The following is a 23,539-nucleotide window of genomic DNA, read 5'->3' as shown; positions in this document are numbered from 1 at the left end:
CATTTGCATAGATATATTTCTGTACTCGCTCTAGCTCTTTTCCAGATTATTTAAAAAAAAATTCGACAAAATAAGTTTTTCAAAGAAAAATAAAGAACTCCATTAAACAAAAATGAGCAAAAACAAAATCAATTAATCTACCAAGCGGGACACTACCACAAATCAGCATCGATAAATAAATGAAACCCAAAACGAACAGAAATGACAATAAATAACCGAGTCAAACTCAAAACGAGCAGAAATTAACAAAAATTGGGCTCAAAACCCTTATACCATCCCAGAACATAATTTGCACTTTACTGAAAAAATATAAATGTTTTTACTTTTATAACTTTAATAAATCAAATAAAATTAAGATTTTGATTACTAAATATCAGTATATATGTATTAAACTGACAATGCACATTCACTTATATTTTTTTCAGTAAATTTCAAATTATGTTCTGGCCTTGGGAAGGCATAGGGGTTTTGAGCCCAACTTATGGTAATTTCTGCTCGTTTTGAGTTTGACTCGGTTATTTATTGTAATTTCTGTTCGTTTTGGGTTTCATTTATTTATAGATAATGATTTGTGATAGTTTCACGCTTAGTAGATTAAATGATTTTATTTTTGTTCATTTTTTGTTTAATGGAGTTCTTTACTTTTCTTTGAAAAACTTATTTTGTGGAAAAACTTTTCTTAATTAATTTCTGTTCATTTTATATTGGCATAGTCTTTTCAGAGAAAAAGAAAATAATACTTTCAATTTTTCGTTTTTTTTAAGAATTAATAGTTTGGCCTGCTATTTGTATGCTGGAGAAAAATTTTCAGCAATTTTTAACAACATACACCCTTATAAAAATCTGGACACAAATAGTAGTGTTTAATTTAGTTTAATACCTCCTCTAGTTGCCCTGAAATGGAAAATTTTATACCATTTCCCAAGACACTATGTTTACTTTCTGTCATAGCTTGTATACACTTACGCTATTTTGATTTGGTTAAATTTTAAGAGCAGAAGTAGCCCCGAAAGTTTGAAATTAATACCCCCAGTCGATCTTAAGATACTGCTGAGATGCCTTGTTGAGAATTAGCATTAACACAGTGCATTTAATCTTAAGACAACATTTACTTTTTAAACATAAAGGCAAATGGCAGGGTGGGCGTGGGAGGGGGATTAGTTTACCTCCAATCACTTTCGACTATTAAAAAGGACATCAGCCGTTTCTATTTTCAATCGAACGGGTGCTTTTCGAAGTTCCTACGACACCTCCTTCGATACGAAGTGCCCTGGTCTAAACAACAACAAAAATAAAATGATATATTATACCCACATCAATCTTTACTGTAATTAAATAAAAAAACAAGTTTTTAAACTGAAAGTAAGGAGTGACATTAAAACTTAAAACGAACAGCAATTATTCCGTATATGAAAGGGGCTGTCCCTTCCTCAACGCCTCGCTCTTTACGCTAAAGTTTTTAATTGTTTTAAAAAATTTAGTTGTGAGAAAGAGTCAAACTTTAGCGTAAAGAGCGAGGCGTTGAGGAGGGGACAGTCCCTTTCATATACGGAATAATTTCTGTTCGTTTTAAGTTTTAATGTCGCTCCTTACTTTCAGCTTAAAAAACTTGTTTTTTTTAAATTTAATTTCTGATCGTTTTTTAGTTAATGCAGCTTTGATTTTGGCTCACCGTCATTGAATAAGTAAACAAAATTTGTATAAAAATTTAAGTTTTCTTTTGCTCAATGGATGTCTCTAAATTTGATTCTGACGTAATTTACAAATTAACTTACGTAACGAACTTCTATATTCGTATATTTTTCTTCTGGCAAAAAATACAAAGTTGCAGATTTTTGCAGATATGAGCTTGAAACCTATGTAATAGAATTTTTTGATACGCTGAATCTGACGGTGGGATTTTCATTCAATTTTTTTCACGTGTAGGGGATGTTTCCCCCCTCTTTAAAAAATCAGGTATATTTTCTCAGGCTCGTAGCCTTTGATGAGTAATACTAAAGTTAATAAAATTTATATAATTAGAATCAGCATTTTAAGCCCATTCTTTTGATACATCTATTGACATCAAAATTCCGTTTTTAAAAGTTTCGATTACTAATGAGCCGTATCGCTTGTTTTTTTATTATTGTTTTTTTACTACGTATATGTTATTACGTATATGAGGGGGTTCTCCTCTTAGTCAATACCACGCTCTTTACGTTAAAAGTTAAAAAAAAAATTAATTCACAAACCCTGAATCAAAAAGACCGTTTAACTGTAAAAAATAGCTATTTTTAGATCAATAAAAAAAACTGTACTTTTCAGAGCGTGATATTGATTTGAAGGAGACCACCCGCCTCTAAGAAATAATTTTTGTTCGTGTTCAGATCAAATGTTGCTTCTTACTTTCAGCTAAAAAAACTTGTTTTTTTTAATTTAATTTCTGATCGTTTTTTAAATAATTCTTGGAAATCCGGCGCCCCCTTCATAGAAATGTCCCTTACCCCAAAGAAACATCCTCCACGGAAATATTCTCCGAGTACCCCCCTCCTCCATCCCCCCCCACACCAGAAAAAAATCCTTAATATAATTGTCTGTATACTTCCCAATAACCAATACAATATATAAGCAATTGGCAAAGTTCATATCTTACAGCCCTTCCCCTGGGAACTGTGGGAGATAAGTAATCCTAAACGACATATTTATTAGATTTTCAGCTATGCTGAACAAAATAGCTATCTCAAAATTATAATTGGGTGTCTCCGGGAAAAAAATAAGCGTGGGAGGGGGGCTAGTTGCCCTCCATTTTTTGGTCGCTTAAAAAGGACACTAGAACTTTTAATTTTCGTTCCAATAAACCCTCCTACGGTATTCTAGGACCACTGGCTCAATACGACTCCCCTGAGAAAAAAAAAACAAACAAATAAACACGAATTCCGGACCTTTCTTCTAGGAAAAAATGGAAAATTCAATATTTTTGTAGGTAGGAGCTTGAAACCTCTACAGTAGGGTGCCTTGATACACTGAATAATATGCTATGATTTTCATTAAGGCTCTGTAACTTTTAGGGGGCCTTCCCCCTCTTTTTCGAAAATCAGCCAAATTTTCTCAGGCGCTTAACTTTTGATGGGTAAGATTAAACTTGATGAAACTTATATTTTTGAAATCAGAATTAAAATTCTATTCTTTTGATGTATCTATTGGTATCAAAATTCCATTTTTTAGAGTTTTGGTTACCATTGAGCCGGGTCGCTCCTTACCTACAGTTCGTTACCAGGAACTGTTTGAAAATGTCAAGCCTTTTAATCACTTTCGATTATTAAAAAGGACATTTAGCCATTTGAATTTAGGTCAGATGAGCCCTTTTTGAGTTTCTACAATAGCGCTTCCTTTAAACACCAAACATGCCCCCATGGCATAAATTACAACCCTTAACCTAAGGGCTGTGAGGTTGGATCTCATATTCTATGGCATCACTTCCAGAGCTCTCAACTAGGTTAAAAAAAATGGCTATCTTGAAATTTCGATTGGATGTGTTTAGGGAAGTGATGGGCGTGGAAGGGGTGTTAGTTGCCTTCCAATCCTTGTTGATTATCAAAAAAGGCACAAGGCACTCCAATTTTCAATCGAAAGAGCCCTTTTCGAAGTTTCTACGACAACTTCTTCGATACGAAGTACCATGGTCTAAAGGAAAAAAAATAATAAATAATACATTATGCCAACATCGTTCTTATATACCTCCGGGTCAAATAATAAAGCCCCTACCCTAAGGTTTATGGTGGAGTAACCTCCTCAAAAACATATTTTCTCGCTGGAAATCAGTTACTCTGAACAAAATGGCTATCTTAAAATTTTTATTGGATGTGTTTGGGGAAATGGTGGGCGTAGAAGGGGTTTTATCTGCCTTCCGATCCCTTTCGAGTATTAAAAAGGACACTAGCTATTCCAATTTCCATTCGAATGAGCCCTTTTCGAAGTTTCTACGACAACTCCTCAATACGAATTGCCCTGGTATGGAAAAAAAAATACATTGTGCCAACATTGTTCTTTACTTAGGCAGCGCGATTGCGCTGCCTATAATAACATCCTGAATCGCCTAATGCTCTTTTACCTACCTCTTTTCATCCAAAAAATCAGAAAGAAAATGAACAGAGTTTTAAAGTGGAAGGTAGAACTTTTGTTTCAAAAAAATTTCTTCTACTTCTTCCTACGAACCGATATACATGGCGAGCCCAAGATGACAGTATTTTTCTTTAAGAAATAGATTAGCCGTTATGAGGGTTGAAGCCCCGAGGTCGATATCTATAATCAAAAAATAGGGACAAAAAAACCAAAAAACGGCGGCGTATTAGTGACGCCACCGCCGATAGAAACAGCGGCGGCGTCAGCACGCTGATGCTAGCCCGCCGATTTTTTTTCGGCGGCGCGCCACCGACTTTTCGGCGCGGCTTCGGGGTCTACTATTAAGACAAGTTCATTAGCAATGGGAATAAACCATGGGGCTATATCCAGATACTCCTCTCTTCTTGAGGGAGATCAATAAAGTGGAGAGCAGTATGTCTCTCACTAATAGAGCACTCATCTGGATGCCAAGGTTCTTTTTCAGGGCTCTCCAAACCCTTAGACACCAGATTGGGACCTATGTCCCTTGCAGCAGGGTTTTCAACTCTGGAGCTCCTTAATTTATTCAATATATCAACAATATATTTGATATCAGGATCCTGTAGTTGTCCCCTGATTAATTCCTCGTCAGCCAGCCCTAAATAGTCAACTTTGTGACCAATAAAAATTCCTGCTGCTAAAAATTCATCTTCATCATCAATAAAAGATAGGGTTTTGCTGTTGCTAACCATTTCCTTACTTGGCCTTGAAATAATATCTGCGATCATTTTTGTCCCTTAAATATGTTTATAAGTATACAATGGACTATCCATTACAAAAGAGATGCGGTACATCTTACTTGATAAGTCTCTGTTCTCATAAATATTCGATTTTTTTGTATTTATCCGTAAGCTAGTTTATTAGGGTTTCACCAATGTTAATGGCAAAAAAAGGGTCAGTAGCGTAGCTACATGTTGGAATGCAGGAGTCTCGTATAAACTAGAAGCCCCTGGATCATTATTCTTAACTTCGACACTAGTTAAAGACATTTTTAAAGACTTACCCAGAACTCAATGAATAATCCTTAATGGAAACCACAAGAAGCAGTGTTACGACAAGTAGTCTTATTATATAAAAAAAATAACGTGCAAATAAGCAAGCAATTAGGAAAAAAAAAATAACAGCATGCGAAATGAAATAAAAAGAAGGCAATAGAGAAGACATGCATTGTCGTATCGAATTTACAAGACTGTCAAATAACAAAGATTCTGGTCTAAGACTTTTGAGCGAAGCGTAAAAAATTTTAAAATGTTATATAGATTTTATTAATTTTTTGTTGGGAAGGGGTTTTATCCCACCGCTGCCACCATTTTGTAACCGGTTTAAACAGAGTCTGGAGAATTAATAAAAGTTAGAGTAGCGTGCAGACATCAAACTCTGCCGGTTAATGAATATATAAAAGAAGATAAATAAATGTAATAAGAAGTGCTAAAAATAACCCATACCCAAGACTTGAGATAGAGTGAACACTACAAAAGAGTTAAAAAAAAAAGAGCGAAGGTTTTATTTTGAAAAAAATGACGGTTTTCGGGTTTTAAATGTATCGTTTTTAAAAAGAGAATCAAATGAGATTTATAACTTGTAATATAAGTACAAACTTTGCATAATCTTCATACTGAAATAAGAATTTTATGATATTAAGATAACCTAATTAACAACTAATATGTGAGCAAACAAAATATTCCATAATATTTAAATTATTACAGTGAGATTCAATGTCACGCTGTAGAAAAAAAAAGGTAAATTTGCATTATGAAACTTAAAAGGAACAATTTATTTGTGCTTACATCTAAGCCGAGCAACCAACACCGGCCAGCTCTCAAAACCAACTCTTTTTCCAAATCCTTTTCCTGTCACGTCTACAATCTTGTTTTTCACTTGGTACTTGTTATGGATCAAATTATGCAAACAAAAACACATCCAAGGCGATACAAAGAAGAGATTTAGTCCCTTAGTAAATAAGTTATACATGTAATAACAAGAAATTCTTACAATTTGTAGAAAATCACAAGTGTTCTGCTATAATTTTTAATTGCCTATATTTATCAACTTTCTCCGATTATTTTGCTTTTCGTAGTTTTTGAGATTTTCTCCATTTAAGTTCAGCTCATTAAAAGCTATATTTTCTGCACTAGGCAGATAATGATGTGAAACATCTGAGTTAGTTTCAGTGATCAGTGGATTAACATCGCCCGGAAAGTATTATTTCAATACAAGTACTTCGCCTACGATTAAAGAATATGATTTGGATTATGGTGGAATTGGCAGTTGCGTATGGATTATAAAAAGAAACCGAATTTGAGCAGGGATAGATAAGATTCAGGTGAAATATATTTTAATAAATATTTAATCCATTGGATATTGACACTGGTAGGCAGGACTGTCACGTATGGAAGGAAGTGGGAGATGTTTTTGGTCACTCGGAAAAAATGATTTGGTAAAATCTTGGCACTTTGCACCACGATTTTTCTGACCCCGTCAAAATTCTTTGTTCGGTTTAATAAAGACCACAAAAATACTGACATGTCATTAACAGAAATTTTGAACTTGGTCGGTAAAAGCAGCAGTTTTACCAACTCCTGACGTGATTTTATAGATGGTGCCACAACTTTCCATTTGGTTAAAAAAAAAACGTCATTAAAAAAGCGACATGATAATTACCAAAATCTAAATCTCGGTGGGTAAATGTAGCGGTTTTACTCACTCGTGTAGTCATTTTACGTATTGTATTCGAAACGGTCATTATGAAAATTATTGACAAAAAAAAAATAGTCGGTAAAAATGACCAGCCAGTCGATAAAACTCCTCCCTCAAACATTTGGCTAATAACGACACTGCTGGTATGTCTAGTGGATTATAACTACAAAATTTAATTTAGATTAGAATACGCAGAATTTGCAGTTGCTTGTCAGAATCGAGCAAGAACACATTAATGTAGAAACAAGATGTATCAGAACCACTAAAGACACAATCTTTGGCCATGGTTTGTTGAAAGTAATTGCTATTAATACTCCCTTAGTAAAATTAATCATATCTTAGAAATTGCCATCGAAGGTGGAATAAATGATGTTTCCTTAAAAGACCTAGTGGGCACAAAGCTTTTGCAAGAAATTAATCTAAAGTTGGACTTAATGCCTCACATAACCAAACCCAGGTAAAAACGTTTCCTAGGGTTCTAACTAAATTTACTTCAATTGAAAATTAGTTGGCTGCCATAAATGAGAAATTTACAGAAAATGGTCGAACCAATGAGGAGATGAAAATTAAAATGGAGGTATTGAGAAGAAATTTCAGTGTAGCTTGGCAATTCTCAGATGCACTAGACGAAGAACTTAGAAGATCAAATGTAGTACTCAACAACTTTTCTCCTATTAATACTGTGGTATATACTCCGAAGTAAACATTCTTATGACACTTAATAAGCACTTTTCATATTTCAACCTGTCCGCAACGACGTGAAAGACATGTTTAAAATGCAAGCTGGACCAGTGGTGAAAGACTTAATTCAGTTGAAATTCGTAACATTATTTTGAGGGCTCTAATAAAGAGAAGTGAGCTTTCGATAACAACTATTGATTAAACCTCAAGGTAAAGGGAAGCTCACAAGAAATCTAAGGTTAAAATGATTGTCTTTCTAAGTGTCGCCAAGCAAGTCTGAGGGGTTAGAACTGAACATATATTCCGCATTGTTTGTTTTCGATTTCTCTTCCAAATGTATAGCAGAGATGGTTTTTATGCCGGGAAAACATTAAGCTGAGTTTGCGGAGTAGAGAAACGGTATCAAAAGGAAATAATCAGATAAATCAATCAATTATTGAAGAACGGACGTGTTCGAGGCTCGTAAGTCAGTGTCTTAAAGTTCTGTGAGCGACAGCCAATCTGATAGTAATATTCAAACGATGTTGGAGCTCATTAGATAGAGCATCCTTCACCTCAATAGTCCAAAATTGCATCAAGTCCTATTGATATAATTTGAAAGTCGTCAAAAGCTATGAAAAAAAGCTTTAAGTGGATGAAGCCATTAGCCCGGAAGACCAGAATCAATGCGATATTTGCTATGTTGCGTGGAGAGACTCAACAGTCAGAGGTCTTCTACAACAAGGGAGGAAATATTTAGGAAAAATGCGTAGCTACTTTCAGATGTCTTAAGAAGTACGTCTTCACGATTTATCTGTACAATAGCGAGGTATCTTGAAAATGTGTTTATTAAAAGAAGATCTTAGCTTTTTGATTAACTGAAGCATTTCATTTATGTGATTCATTTATGTGTTCTATGTTTGCTTGGGATTCAGAAGAGTAGAAATCACTAGTACGCGTTAATATTATTTGTGATTTTTTGTGTATATGGCCTTTTTTTTGGCTTCAAATACATTTTGTCTTATATCCATTCGTAGGGAAATTGTAGCTACAACGTTAAGATTAGTTCTTTTCGTGAAATGATGTGTAAACATAAAGGCTAACGTTCACCCTTTTTTAGCCATCTTTTTTATCGTTCAATCTCTGGTTTCAGACAAAAGCTCTATTTACTTGCCTTAATTTTGCTGTCGACTTAAACAATTTCACTTGTGTTGTCAACTCGTTTTTGAGGTGATTCTTAAGACAATGCCATAAAAATAATGAATGATAAAAGGGCAAGTTTAAATTTAAACATTGTCAGAATTTTTTAACCTAGGTTTTTCAATCTATTACTTTTACTCTTTTTCGGGAATCAAAAGTTAAAAAAAACTCCATACTATTAAATGTGTATACTTTATTTAACATATTTTCCCATTAAGATTAATCGAAATAATAGTAGCCATTCCTGAACCAAATTCAAATGGCAATCTCTTCCTCACTTGGCTGTTTTTTTTTCAAAACGTGTTTTAAATAATTGGTTACTATAGTCTAAAAGGCCGTTCTTTACTAAGTTGCGTCTGACGCCAAAACCACGATGTGAAACACCCATTCAAATCCCGAAATTGTATGTAACCTTTGGGGCACAGGGGCAAGGATAAATATTGGATCTTTTTAAGCTAAAAGAGCGGACGAAAACCCTGATGTCAGTTTTAGACACAATCATCTTCATTATTTTGAATAATTATTCCTTTTCGTATCAACCGTCCCTCACTAACTGAAAAAAGGGCATGAAAAAATCAATTTTTTGCAGGTTATTTGTGAAATTCAAAAATATCTTGGATTATGCAAGCTATTCTGCAATCCATGAAGCTTTGGCAATTAACCCGTCTAAAGACGGGCTAATTGACGGGATAGGAGATATTATTTTCCCTTCTTTAGATCTGAAGAAATACGCTCAAAGTTGCAATAATATGCTCAATGGATCAATACTATAATACTCAATATCAATCATAATAATCATAATAAAATATATATCATAATATCATATATAGAGTCTCTTCAATTTTTATATTAATGATGCACCAAACCTTCTCTCAAACCTCCTCACACTTTATGCCGATGACTCAAAACTTGTTGGCAAAGCTTCTATACCATCTGATCTCCAATCTATACAAATGGACCTTGATATTCTTGGAAGCTGAGCTGAAAAATGGCTCCTCTCCTTTAATGCTGAAAAATGTCATGTCATTCATTTTGGCAAACATAATCCACATCAGCAGTATCATCTCCAAGGTAACCCCCTCTCTGCAGTTACTGAAGAAAGAGATCTTGGAGTCATTGTTGATCATCGGCTGAGTTTCAGTACCCATACAAAATCTGTATCTTCTTCTGCCTTCCAATCCCTTGGACTTATTAAAAGAACTATCTCTAGCCTGCGTCCTAAAGTATTTATGAAGCTCTACAAGGCACTGGCTCGTCCATGCCTTGAGATTGGAATGTCCCTGGCGTCCCCCTATTTTAAGAAGGACAGGGAAATACTAGAAAAAGTAAAGAGAAGAACAATTAAGATGGTTGATGGCCTCAAGCATGTGCCATACAAAGAGCGTTTGCGTCATCTGAAGCTCCCTACTCTCACATACCGAGCGAGGCGAAATGATTCTAACCCACAAAGTCATTTCAAAAAATACTCTTCCTGGTCTCCTTGCCCCCCCAGAACGCCTTGTGACATTCAATGAAAATTCTCAAGAAGCACTCTTTTATCTGAGAGAGAAGCCATTTCTTCAGCCAACAAATAACCAACTTGTGGAATCAGCTCTCTGAAGATACGGTGTCTGCAGACTCGACGATTGCCTTCAAGCGAAGACATGACGAAGATTGGCAACAGCAGGAGTTCCTCTACAACTGCGAAGCTGCTGAGTCTACAGCCCGAATGTAGCAAGCGAATCACGACAAACAAAAAAAACCATTAGATGTCATGACGGAGCATTACAAGGATGGAAAATCCTTAAGTTCGCTTCAAGCTGCGATTTAAGGTAATTTAAGGTAAATTTAAGATATATATATAAATATATATATATATATATATATATATATATATATATATATATATATATATATATATATATATATATATATATATATATATATATATATATATATATATATATATATATTATAATCATAATAATATTAATTATATACTCAAAAATAATCAATACTCAATTTACTCAATACTATACTCACAGTGATTACAATAAAACTTCAGAAATTTTGACTACTTGGTAAAAAAAAAAAGCAAGGTAACTTATTGGGTCTTTACTGATTTCTTTTTCCCTGTTTCAGAATTTTTTATGGGAAAGGAGGGTTGCAGCCTCTTCCTCTGGGACTGCTCTCTGTTCTGCACTGGATAGGTGATTGCTGTCCTGATTCATGCTTTCAAAAACGCACATGTTTGATTTTTTTAATAGGAATAACAGGTTTGAAATCCAACAACCTCGGGACAACAAGAAACTCAACCACAATTGTGGAAGAAGTGTCTAGCATTGTTAAAAATGAAGTTATTTAATTTTAGAAAATGGAACATTAGTATATTTATATATCTTGGAGGAACGGACCATTACTGTAAAAATATCGCCAGAAGTTTAGCATTAACCAGTCAAAGTTTCGCCCGAGCCTTGGCAGAAATCTATGTAATGCTTGTCAATGGCAATTTCAATAATTAGGCAATATATTTCAAATTGAAAAATAATGTTTCATTAATCATTATCAATCCTTTGTCTTTATAGGGATAATGGGGAAATATTCAAGCTCTGAAGATGATTATAGACGTGAAAAAATAAGGTAAAAAATTAATTTTCTGTTAGCAGAGGATGCTAATAAGGCAGGCTGAAGTTTAACCCAGAAATCCTTGCTTTTAAAGAAATTCTGGACCTACAAAGTTGGTTATCTTGGTATAAAACTCCTTGTCTGTAATAAGTATTGTGCCATAATAAAAAAGTGTATATGTTGATTTCCATTAAACTCTTTCAAAGATTGCCTAATAGTTACTAGTCTAAGTGTAGCTTAGGCCTAACATAACAATAGGGGGGTATTTTGATTAGCCTAGTCTTGCAGAAATACTATGATTTAAATTCAGGAAATCTATTTCTTAAACATTGACAGTTGCTCCTGATCTTGAAATAATATAGCCTATTTGGGCCTGGGTTAAGGTAGCCTAGTTGAGATTGGCTGAGAGTTTAAACTAGACTTTCAAGCCATGGTGCATTGACTAGTATCTACAGGACTCATCCTCCACACTGGCTAGTGGGATTTAAGGTGATTTTAGGTAGGCTGGTCAAGATGGGCTGATTAGCTCACAATTTGGAAAAAAAACTTTGTTTTTCACCTTTGAAATTTTGACAAAAATCAGCTCTACAGCCTAACCTGTTCAAGTTCAATATTCTGCTTTGCAACACTTATCTTAGATTAAATATGACCAAAATTGAGTCTGTCTGCAATTTAGATACTTTTTTATAACTTTAAAATCCTATGTCCAAAATTGCAGCATTTCCCAAGATAAGGTCCGATCTTTAAGTGCATGTCCTTGATTAGGGTCCACTATTGATTATCAGTATATTTGAAATATTTGGCATTGTTTGTGGCAAAAATATTCAAGCTAATTAGGCTAAGATTTAGACAAATGAAATTAGGAAACAGTCCTATTTCAAGGTGGCATAGAGATTTTATAATAATTAAACTTTTGAAGACATGAACTACTGAATATCTTTACCAGCAATTCTTAAAACTACCATAAAACAATCATAAGTATTTACTTATTTCATTACTAAGAGGGCACTCTTGACTTTATCCCCTCCCCCTGATGGATAAATATAAGGTAAGATACCTAGTAGTCAGGCTGCTAGTCATCAATTCAACACTTAGGTAATAAAATCTTAATTATGCCTCCTACAAAGTGGATTGTTTTACTATTAGATATGTCTAATTTCTTTTAATTAATTTACAATTAGCTTGAATACTTTAACCTTAGCAAACAACAGTCCTCTTTGTTATTATAGTGTTTAGTTCAGAAAAGGAATCTTACACCAGATTACCTGAAATTCTAGCCTACAATGCTGGAGTACTAGGTGTTATAAAAGAAATACAGTAAAAAATTTTATTAAGAATAAAGTAACAAGGTTACATAAAATTTGAATTTATTTCTTTCAATTTACTCAACTTGGCTAGTGATACATTTTTCCAATATTGACTCCACAATTGCAAACATTTTTGGAAGGTTTCTTTTGAGTGCATTTATTTCCTCTGTTATGACTCTCAATTTCAATTTCAGGAATAGTGTCAAAATGTTTTTTTTTAGTATAGTTTTTATTGTTGGGATGACCAAAAAGTAATGTGGTGGTAAATCCAGAGAGTAAGTTGGATGTGGAGATACAAGAAGCTTTTTTGGGGCAAACTGGTGGATTAGAAACAAGGTGTAGTACACCATGTTGTCCTGACAAAGTAGGAAGCCATTGACTCACTTATCTTATTTAAAAATTATCATTTAAAATGCTCTACACAGACCTGTACCTGATGTTAAGTTCTTCAGAAAGCTCTTGAGTAGTCAATTCCCTGTTTGAATAAACCATTCTGGATCCTTTTTGAATGTTTTTGTGTCATTTTGAGGTCAGAAGTTGTCCTGACAGTTTCTTTTCTTCAATTGCCTTATTTCTGCTTTGATATCACTCATACCAGTTGTAAATAGTCTTCAGAATCACCACATTATTGACATATACTGATTTTTAACATTTTATGAGCCTTTATGGCACTTTTGTGCAACTTAAAAAAGCTTAATGATTAACACATTGTTTGAAATCCATAATATGTGACAGAGACAATAAATATAACTGCACTCAACCAACTCTGGAAATCAACTGACAAGTCACAACTTGCTCAAAATCAACACCAATCATCTCAATAGATCTGGCTATAGGATGCACTCCATCAAATGGATGTATTGTCAGTAGTTGCTGGTAACAAAAAAACTTATTCAGTATATTTTATGATCACACCTCATAGGTGTTTGCATTTTGAAAAAATCTTACCTAGTAGCATTTATATAAACAGGGCATTTAGGAATATAAAGGCTAGGCTATATAGCCCATACAAATATTCTGGAAAGAGCATAGTATATCTGGAAAGAGTGTGTTCACATTATACCTAGCTAAATAATGGAAAAAAATAAAAGTTTATCAAGGAGGTATTGTACTAGCTTCTATCCCTGTAAGCATGATTAAAATTTGAGACAAAATAGTTTGACAGAAGAATTCAAGATAACCTAAGGTTTTTTTTACCTTTAAACTTTAGTTAATAAATAAAACTTTCAGAAATGAATCCAGAGCCTAAGTCACTATTATTATAAATGTAAAGTTAGTAACAATGCTTAAGTAAGCAAAAAAGTAAACCTAAGCAAAATTATGCCAAAGGTAAGTCTTTTGAAGTTTGTGCATCAACCTCTTTGTCCAAATGACATTGGTCTTTGATAACACTTTACAAATTTCATGTCATAAAAAACACTTTTGGATATAGCTCTACTGCACAGATGAGGCACCAAAAAATGTTTTAAGTCTACCTTTGCTAATTTTTGACTTGTAATGGTTTAAACATTTTACAAAGATCAGCTTTAAACCTGAAAGAATGTTTTAATATTGGTTTAAACCCTGTTAAATTGTGTACCAGAAATCTAGATTACAAAGAAAGGTACACTCAATCCAAAATTAAGGAAATAATGTTGTTCGCCAGGACTGAGACAGGTTTAGTCCAGTCTTCTGTGTATTGTTTTAGCAATGGAAATGAAGAATAAGTACATATAAGAAACTGAAAATGCCTTTCTGATTTAATTTGGGCAGTAAATCTATTCCTGAAGGTCTCATCCACATAACTCAACAACTTTCCAGGACAGAAAAAGCTCATAATGTAAAATTTTTGTAATTTACAACCTATAAAACTGATTTTTCCATTTCATTTTCAATTGGTCCAGAGTGATTGTCACCAGTAAACCACTTACCTACCCACACATATTGCCAAAATCTTGTTTTTTCAATACAAAATCAGTGATTATTCACTACAAATAAGTCCTTCAAAGTGTTGTTTTTCCTTCCCAAGTCATTTTTTGTGGAGGGGATGGTCATAGAAACTTAATAGATGGTTTAGTTAATTAAAAAGTTCTAGTACTACTTCCTCTCCCATGGGATTTTTGCTACCCAGTTCCCTCTAATCCCATGAGACATCTGGTCAAAATTTTGGAGGTAGTCATTTTTTGAAATATTTGAAAAGTTCTATTAGTGAACAAATGAAATTTATTTGTCATTTTTTAACAAGACTACAAACAGAGTAATGATAAGTAAAGAATAAAAGAGGGAAAAAATTAAATACAAGAAAATATACACAACAACAAAAAGGAAGATCTTCTAGCAAATCAACTAAAGCAAACAGATAAATTACATTAATGCACAACATATAGATTACAGTTAAATTAGACATTATGCAACAGATAAATTACACTTTAAGAAAATAACATGTAAAAATCATGGTCTAGACCAAGCAAACTTCAAATTTAATGTCTTTCAATAACAACAATAAGAGGATCTATAGCCCTATATATTTGGGTTTACTCTGGAATTTCTGGCCCAAGGTGACAGATTAAGAAGGTACTTACAATATTTACAATCGTAAGAACAGATAGCTCTTTTATCCCCTTCTGGAATGATTGACCATAAGGGCAACAATGAGGGAATATGCAGGATAACAAAACAATATAAAGGTGTGTAGGTAAAAACAGTTAAACAGAATGTTACTGCTAACAATGAATCTGTATATAGGCCACAGTGGGTTTTTTCAGCAAAATATACAGGACTCAATACTGCAGATCTTTTAGTTGGAGTAGATGACCTGGGAAACTTTATCTTCATCTTTCAGGGGCAATGCTATAGTGTTGCCTATAGTAAAGGCCATATGGCTCCAATGTTTTATTATCATTACTTTATATGGTTTAAAGGTACTTTATATGGAAGGAGTCATTGTATAAACTACAAAGGGGGCTCATTCAATGGGAAATGAAGAGTATGAGTGCCCTTTTTAAGAGTCAAAAGTGATTGGAGGGCAACTAGCCCCCCTTGCCGTTTCTCCCCAAATACATCCAATAAAAATTTTGAGGTAGCCATTTTATTAAAAATAGTTCAAAGATCATATAACAAAAGCTCTGGGGTTGACACAATCCCCCAGGGCAGGTGTTGTAAGTTATGCCTTAGGGCAAAATATGGTTCTTATGGAAGGGATGCTGGTATAAACTTCAGAGAGGGCTCTTTTGATTTGAAGTTAAAAATTCTTGTTCACTTTTTCAGAGTCAAAATTGATTGAAGGGCCACTACCCCCCCTCCTCTATGCCCCTTTTCCCCCAAATACATCCAATAAAAATTTTGAGATAGCCATTTTGTCAAAAGAGTTCAAAGATCACATAACAAAAACTCCAGCATTGACACAACCCCACCAGGGCTTGGGGACAGGCGTTTTAAGTTATGGCCTGGGGGCAAATATAGTTCTTTTGGAAGTGATGCTCTTATAAACTTCAAAGAGGGCTCATTTGAGTCAAAATAGATTGGAGGGCAACTAGACCCAGCTTCCTTTTTTCCCAAATGCATCAGATAAAAAATTTGAGATAACACTTTTATTAAAAATAGTTCAAAGGTCAGATAACAAAAACCTTGGTGTCAACTCAAACCCCCCAGGGCTCAGGGGCAGGCATTGTAAGTTATACCCTGGGGACATATAAGGTTCTTATTGAAGGGGTGCTTGTATTAACTTCAGAGAGAGCTCATTTGATTGGAAATTTCTAGTTCTCTATCTTGGAGTTAAAAGTGATCTGAGGGAAGCTAGCCTCCCCCCCCCCACTACACCTTTTTTCCTCAGTTGAATCTGATAAAAATATTGGGATAGCCATTTTGTTAAAAATAGTTCAAAGGCCAGATAACAAAATTTCCACTGATGATACAACCCCCAGGGCGCAGAGGAAGGCATTGTAAGTTATGCCCTGGGGGTATATATGGCTCTTGTGGAAGGGATGCTTGTATAAACTCCAGAGAGGGCTTATTTGTTTGTAAAGTGGAAGTTCTAGTTCACTTTCCAAGCGTCAAAAGAAATTTGAGGGCAACTAGCCAACCCCTCCCCCTCCCCATGCCCTTTTTCCCCAAATGTATCAGATACAAATTTTGAGATACCAGTTTTGTTATAAATAGTTAAAAAGTTAGATAACAGAAACTCTTGTGTCAACATCCCCCCCCCAGGGCCTGAGAGTAGTCATTGTAAGTTATACCCTGGAAGCATATAGGGTTCCTACGGAAGGAATGGTTGTATAAACTTCAGAGAGGTCTCATTTGATTGGAAATTGAAAGTTCAAGTTTATCTTTTAAGAGTCAAAAGAGATTCATGGCAACTACATCCCCCCTCCACCATGCCCTCTTCCCCCCAAGCCCTTCTGATAAAAATTTTGATAGCCATTTTCTTAAAAATAGTTCAAATAACAAAAACTTTGGTGTCAACACAACCCCCAGTGCCCAGGGCAGGCATTGTAAGCTATGCTTTGGGGGCATATATGGTTCTAATGGAAGGGATGCTTGTATAAACCTCAGAGAGGGCTCATTTGATTGGAAATTGAAAGTTCTAGTGCACTTTTCAGAGGCAATGCTATAGCGTTGCCTATAGTAAAGACCATACAGCTCCAATGTTCTATTATTCCAGTGTTCTATATCCAATGTTTATTATTTTTTTCCAGAGGCACTTCATATAGAAGGGGTCGTCACATAAACTTTGGAGAAGGCTCATTAAATTGGGAATTGGAAGTACTAGGGCTCTTTTTAAGAGTCAGAAATGTTTGAAGGGCAACTAGCCCCCTATGCCCTTTTTTTCCCAAATGCATCTGAAAAAAAATTTTGAATAGCCATTTTGTTAAAAATAGTTCAAAGATCGTATAACAAAAACTCAGGTGTCAACACAACCACCCAGGGTCTGGGCATTGTAAGTTATGTCATGTGGGCATATATGGTTCTTATGGAAGGGATGCTTATATAAACTTCAGAGAGGGCTCATTTGATTGGAAATTGAAACTTCTAGTTCACTTTTTAAGAGTAACAAGAGATGGGAGGTCAACTAGTCCTCCCCCTCTATGCCCTTTTTTTTCTCAAACCCATCCCATAAGAACATTGAGATACCTCTTTTTTTTAAAATTGTTCAAAGATCATATAACAAAAACTCTGGGGTTGACACAACCCCCCAGGGCCCGAGGGCAGGCGTTGTAAGTTATGCCCTGGGGGCATATATGATTCTTAAGGAAGGGATGCTTGTATAAACTTCAGAGAGGCCTCATTTGATTGGAAATCGAAAGTTCTCGTTCAGTTTTTGAGAATCAAAAGAGATGAGAAGACAACTAGCCCCCCCACGCCTTTTTTCCTCAAACCCATCCAATAGAAATTTTGAGATAATCTTTTTGTTAAAAATAGTTCAAAGGTCAAATAAGAAAACTACGGTGCCGATACAACTCCCCAGGGCCTGGGGACAGGTGTTCTAAGTTATGCCCTTGGGGCATATATGGTTCTTATGGAAGGGATGCTTGTGTAAACTTCATAGAAGGCTTGTTTAATTTGAAATTGGAAGTTCTGCTTCACTTTTTAAAAGTCAGAAGAGATCCTAGGGCAACTAGCCCCCCCACTCTTTATTCCCCAAACCCATCTGATAAAAATTTGAGATATCCGCTTTGTTAAAAATAGTTCAAAGGTCAGATAAGAAAAACTCCTGAGTTGTTGCAAAACCCCAGGGCCTGGGGACAGGCATTGTAAGTTATGCTCTGGGGGCATATATGGTTCTTATGGAAGGGATGCTTGTATAAACTTTGGAGTGGGCGAAATCGAAAGTTCTAGTTCACTTTTGAGAGTCAAACGAGATCATAGGGCGGCTAGCCCCCCCCCCTCGTCTCCATGCCCTATTTTCCTCAAATCCATCCTATAAGAACTTTGAAATAGCCATTTAAAAAAAAAGTTCAATGATCATATAACGAAAACTCCTGGGTCGACACAATCCCTCAGGGCCCTTAGGGAGGCGTTGTTAGTTAGGCCCTTGGGGCATAGATGGCTGTTATGGAAAGAATGCTCGTATAAACTTCAGAGAGGGCTCATTTGATTGGAAATTGAAAGTTCTAATTCAGTTTTTCAGAGTCAAGAGAGATTAGAGGGCAAGTAGTTCCCCTACGCCCTTTTTTCCCCAAATATATCCAATAAAAATTTTGATATATTCATTTTTTTTTAAAATAGTTCAAAGGTCAGATAAAAAAAAAACTTCGATGTCAACACAACCCCTCAGGTTCTGGGGGCAGTTGTTGTAAGTTATGCCCTAGGGGCATATACGGTTCTTATGGAGGGGATGCTCGTATTAACTTCAGAGACGGCTCATTTGATCAAAAACTGAAAGTTCTAGTTCACTTTTTAAGTGTCAAAAGAGATCCGAGGGCAACTAGACCCCCCCCCCCCTAGCCCCCTTTCTCCCAAACCCATCCAATACAAATTTTGAGATAGCCATTTTTTACATAAAGTTTTTATGTAAGGGGTGGTTGTATAAACTTTGAAGATGGCTCATTTGATGAGAAATTGAAAGTTCTAGTTCAGCTTCAAGAGTAAAAAGAGATCTGAGTGCAAATAGCCCCCCCCCTAGGCCTTTTTTCCCCAAATCCATCCAATAAAAATTTTGAGATAGCTATTTTATTGAAAATAGTTCAAACATCAGATAATAAAACTCCAAGTCAACCCCCCCCCGTAGCCAAGGGCAAGTATTTTCAGTTATGCCCTGGAGGCGTATGAGGTTTTATGTGAGGGATGGTCGTATAAACTTCGAAGGTGGCTTATTTGATGTTTACCGTGGCCCTCTGAAGTTTTGGGGATTTCCCCAGAAATTTTGTTAAAACGGAGCAGCAAAAGCGCTTGGGCCTAGAGGCGTCAAAGCTTTAAATTCGGCCTGAGTGAAACAAGATCTTGAGCTGGTAAGCTTTGTATTTTTTGCCAGAAGAAAGATCATGGATGCATTTTTTTTTTTTTTTTTTTTTTCTTTTTTTTTCAGCGGTGATCACATCGATCCAGTAGTCCTAGAATATCATGAGAGGGCTCATTCGAGCGGAAATTAAAAGTTCTAGTGCCGTTTTAAGTGACCAAAAAATTGTAGGGCAACTTGGCTCCCTCCCACGCTCATTTTTTCCCGAAGTCACCCAATCAAAATTTTGAGATAGACATTTTGTTCAATATAGTCGAAAATCTAGTAAATATGTCTTTGAGGATGACTTACTCCCCCACAGTTCCCGGGGGAAGGGCTGCAAGTTATGAACTTTGCCCATTGTTTACATATATTATTGATTAATGGGAATTTTTTCAGGAGGGATTTTTTCTGGTGGGGGGGGGGTCACAGGAGGAGTTTATGGGGGTTTATTTTTTCATAGAGGATGTTTCCTTGGGGAAATGAAATTTCTATGAAGGGGGCGCCGGATTTCCCAGCATTATTTAAAAAACGATCAGAAATTAAATAAAAAAGAACAAGTTTTTTCTACTGAAAACAAGAAGCAGCATCAAAACCTAAAACGAACAAAATTTATTGCGTACATGAGGGGGTTCTTCCCCAAGTCAATACCTCGCTCTTAACGCTAAAGTTTTTTTTAGTACTTTCAAAAGAGCTATCAATTCTAATTAACCAACCTTTGTGATTCAGGGATTTGTGATTCGAACAAGATTCTAACTTTAGCATATAGGGCGAGGAATTGACTAGGGGGCGAACTCCCTTATATACGTAATATAAACATACGAATATAGAAGTTCGTTAAGTAAGTTAATTCGTAAATTACGTAGAATAAAATTTCGAGAAAGCTATGTAGTCAAAAAGAAAGTAAAATTAATATACAAATTTTGTTTTAATTATTCATGTACGGTGAGCCAAAATCAAAGCTGCATTAATTCAAAAACGTTCAGAAATTAAATAAAAAAAAAACAAGTTTTTTTAACTGAAAGTAAAGAGGGACATTAAAACTTAAAACGAACAGAAATTATTCCGTATATGAAAGGGGCTGTCCCCTTTTCGACACCTCTTTACGCTAAAGTTTGAATCTGTCTCACAACTTTATAACAATAAAAAAATCTAACGCAAAAAGCGAGGCGTTGAGGAGGGGAGAGCCCCTTTCATATACAGAATAATTTCTTTTCGTTTTAAGTTTTAATGTCGCTCCTTACTTCCAGTTAAAAAATAGCTTGTTTTTTTAAATTTAATTAAAGAAGAAATGAAACCCAAAACAAAAAGAATTTAAATAAACAATCATAGCAACAAAACATACAACAGGTACTAATATAAATAAATAAATCTCAAAACGAGTAAAGCTTAAGTTGAATATGCAAATCAAGCTTAAAAAAAAACAAAAACATTTCGCTATTGCGGCATAAACGAAACCCAAAACGAACAGAAATTAAATAAAACAATAATAGCAAAGAAACAATGGTTACTAATATAAATGAGTAGGCCTAAATGAATCTTAAAAAGAGTGAGAGTTAAATTGAATATGCAAATCCAGCTTGAAACGAACAAAATCTCTACAAAAGAAGAGTTTGGGTCTTGCCTCCTTCTTTCGCTGTAAAATTCTAAAACCTACTGCGTCATTGGTGCTTTACTTAAAGCGAATTACATTAAAAATAATTGGTTTTAATTATTACAACATCGAAAATGAAAATAGGAGCTACAGTAAATTTAAATTTTTAATTGATGAGCTTTCAGCAATTAATATCATTATATATCAAATATTTGGTTTGATTTTATTAGTTCTTTCCAAGACTTTTCAAGACAAATATAGCTTAACTATAAACAAGAATTCGGATACTGCTCCCTTCCCTAATTGTAAAAGTCTAAAGCCTACTACGTCATTGGTGCTTCACTGAAAACGAATTATATTACAGATATTTTCTTTTCCAGTTATTGCAGCATTAAAAATGAAAATAAAGTCACAACGAAATAAAATCTTGAACTGATGATCTTTCAACAATTGATAGCATTATACATCAAACATTCAGTTTGATTTTATTCGTACTTTTCAAGACACATATAGTTTTCAGTAAAGCGCCAGTGACGCATTAGATTTTAGACTCTTACAGTGAAAGAAGGAGACAACACCCAAACTCTTCTTTGTAGAGATTTTTGTTCGTTTCAAGCTGGATTTGCATATTCAATTTATGTTTAATCTTTTTAAGACTTATTTACTCATTTATATTTGTGACTATTGTTTGTTTGTTATGATTGTTTATTTAATTTCTGTTCCTCTTGGGCTTCATTTATGCCTCAATAGCAAAATATTTTTGTTCGTTTTAGGCTTGATTCGCATATTCAACTTAAGCTTTAGTCGTTCTGACATTTATTTATTCATTTATGTTAGTACATTTTGTTTGTTTTCTTTCTATGATTGTTTATTTAATTTCTGTTCGTTTTGGGTTTCATTTATTCTTCAATATTAATTTATGGTTGTTCTGAGTTTGAGCTATTGTAGGTTTCTATGTATTCCGATCTTAAGTTTCATGTGGCCTTTACTTTTCTTTAGAAAACTTCTTTTTCGGAAAGTTTTTTTTAATTAATAACTTACATTACAGATCTCTAACAATACAGACCTCTAACCAATATGACAATAGACCTTGACAGACAAGTCCGATGAGCACTTAAAAGCAGCTGTGCATGTAGGTCTACCAGAGTCAAAAGCTTCTAGCATCATGAGCAACCAAAATAAGCTTTTCAAACCTGTTCATCGCAATCAATCAATAGGTGTGCAAGGAGACAATGTACATGCTGTCTATTTAGGCTTACTTTGCCAAATTTACTATCAGGAGTGGACCACAAACTATTCACTTCATTAAATATAAGCCACTTCATTAATTTACATAATACTGGGGCAACAGCAATAGTACGGTATAAGGTACACAGTTCCAGCTCTTCACCTTGTCTTAGAACTGGGTAACTATACCTTTTAAAAAAAATATCAGGCACTCATCCAGAACACAAAGTCATCTGATAAAAGAAGGCTAGGTGTTCGGTGAGCTTAGCACTACCATCGAACAGATGCATACCATGGACTTCATCAACACCTCTTAAATTTTTTTTTATCTTTCTTATAGCATTTTCACCATTTACAATGACACTAAGAAACCAATAAAATGGTCAGAATGCTCAAGTGCAGAATCGAGCTCTGTTTCACACTGTATTTGGAGTGATTGGTCTGGTGGTTAAAACTCAGATTTATAATGGGAGATCTATTCAGCCTCACTTGGAGGCTTAGGATTGAAATGGTTATAAGAATTCTTATTCTTTATCAGCTTCCAGACCAAATTGGGATTCGAATGGACTAATTCACTATTTTGATCAGCTGTGTTAACGTAATGTTTTGACCAACACTTGACAAAAGGATGTTTGGTCTACAAACAATTGGTCACAGGACCAATATGAGGCTTTTCACACTGTTTCTGCAAGAAATATCAGAACCGAGAGGCATGCTGAGCAGCCAGTAACTCAGTGTTTTGGAACCAACCAGGGACTTCAAATCCAATGGGGACCTTTCTAATTGGAACAACCCTTTTCTTTGCACATCAAATTGCGTGAATCAGCTGCCTCTCTGACATAGGTAATGAGGGGTTTTTGCAATGACTGAAATGGCACTTTATTTTTGCCAAGTAAATTATCACAGACTAACTGAAACAAACTAACATATGTTTTGTCGCACTCTGATGTATAGAACTTTTTTTCTCGAGATAGGGCATTGGCAGGACTGCAAAATTTGAATGCACTGATAATTGGGAAATCGTCAGATATGTTAATGTCAGTCATCATTTTAGTGATTGCTTGAGCAGGAAAAAGTTTCAAACAGTTTGTGGTAACGAACTGTAAGTAAAGAGCGACCCGGCTCAATGGTAACCGAAACTGTAGAAAACGGAATTTTGATACCAATAGATACATCAAAAGAACCAGATTTTCATTC

At 34.9% G+C, this 23,539-nt stretch overlaps 1 protein-coding gene across 1 annotated transcript in view; it reads left to right on the top strand.

Moving 5' to 3' along the window:
• Positions 1–11,209: 11,209 nt before the first annotated feature.
• Positions 11,210–23,539, top strand: part of LOC148951582 (uncharacterized) — a 57,369-nt gene continuing 45,039 nt past the window's right edge. Inside the window, exon 1 of the mRNA XM_089090346.1 lies at positions 11,210–11,316. Within this exon, the coding sequence (XP_088946472.1) occupies positions 11,267–11,316 (50 nt within the window). The 5' untranslated portion in view covers positions 11,210–11,266. The remainder of the gene's footprint in view (positions 11,317–23,539) is intronic.

This window comes from Artemia sp. Qi Xiang Cuo, chromosome 6 (genome assembly GCF_049724085.1).
Source record: "Artemia sp. Qi Xiang Cuo chromosome 6, ASM4972408v1, whole genome shotgun sequence".
In the NCBI taxonomy this organism is placed as follows: domain Eukaryota; kingdom Metazoa; phylum Arthropoda; class Branchiopoda; order Anostraca; family Artemiidae; genus Artemia; species Artemia sp. Qi Xiang Cuo.
The sequence above is the reverse complement of the archived record's forward strand: the minus strand, read 5'-3'. Positions and strand labels throughout refer to the sequence as shown.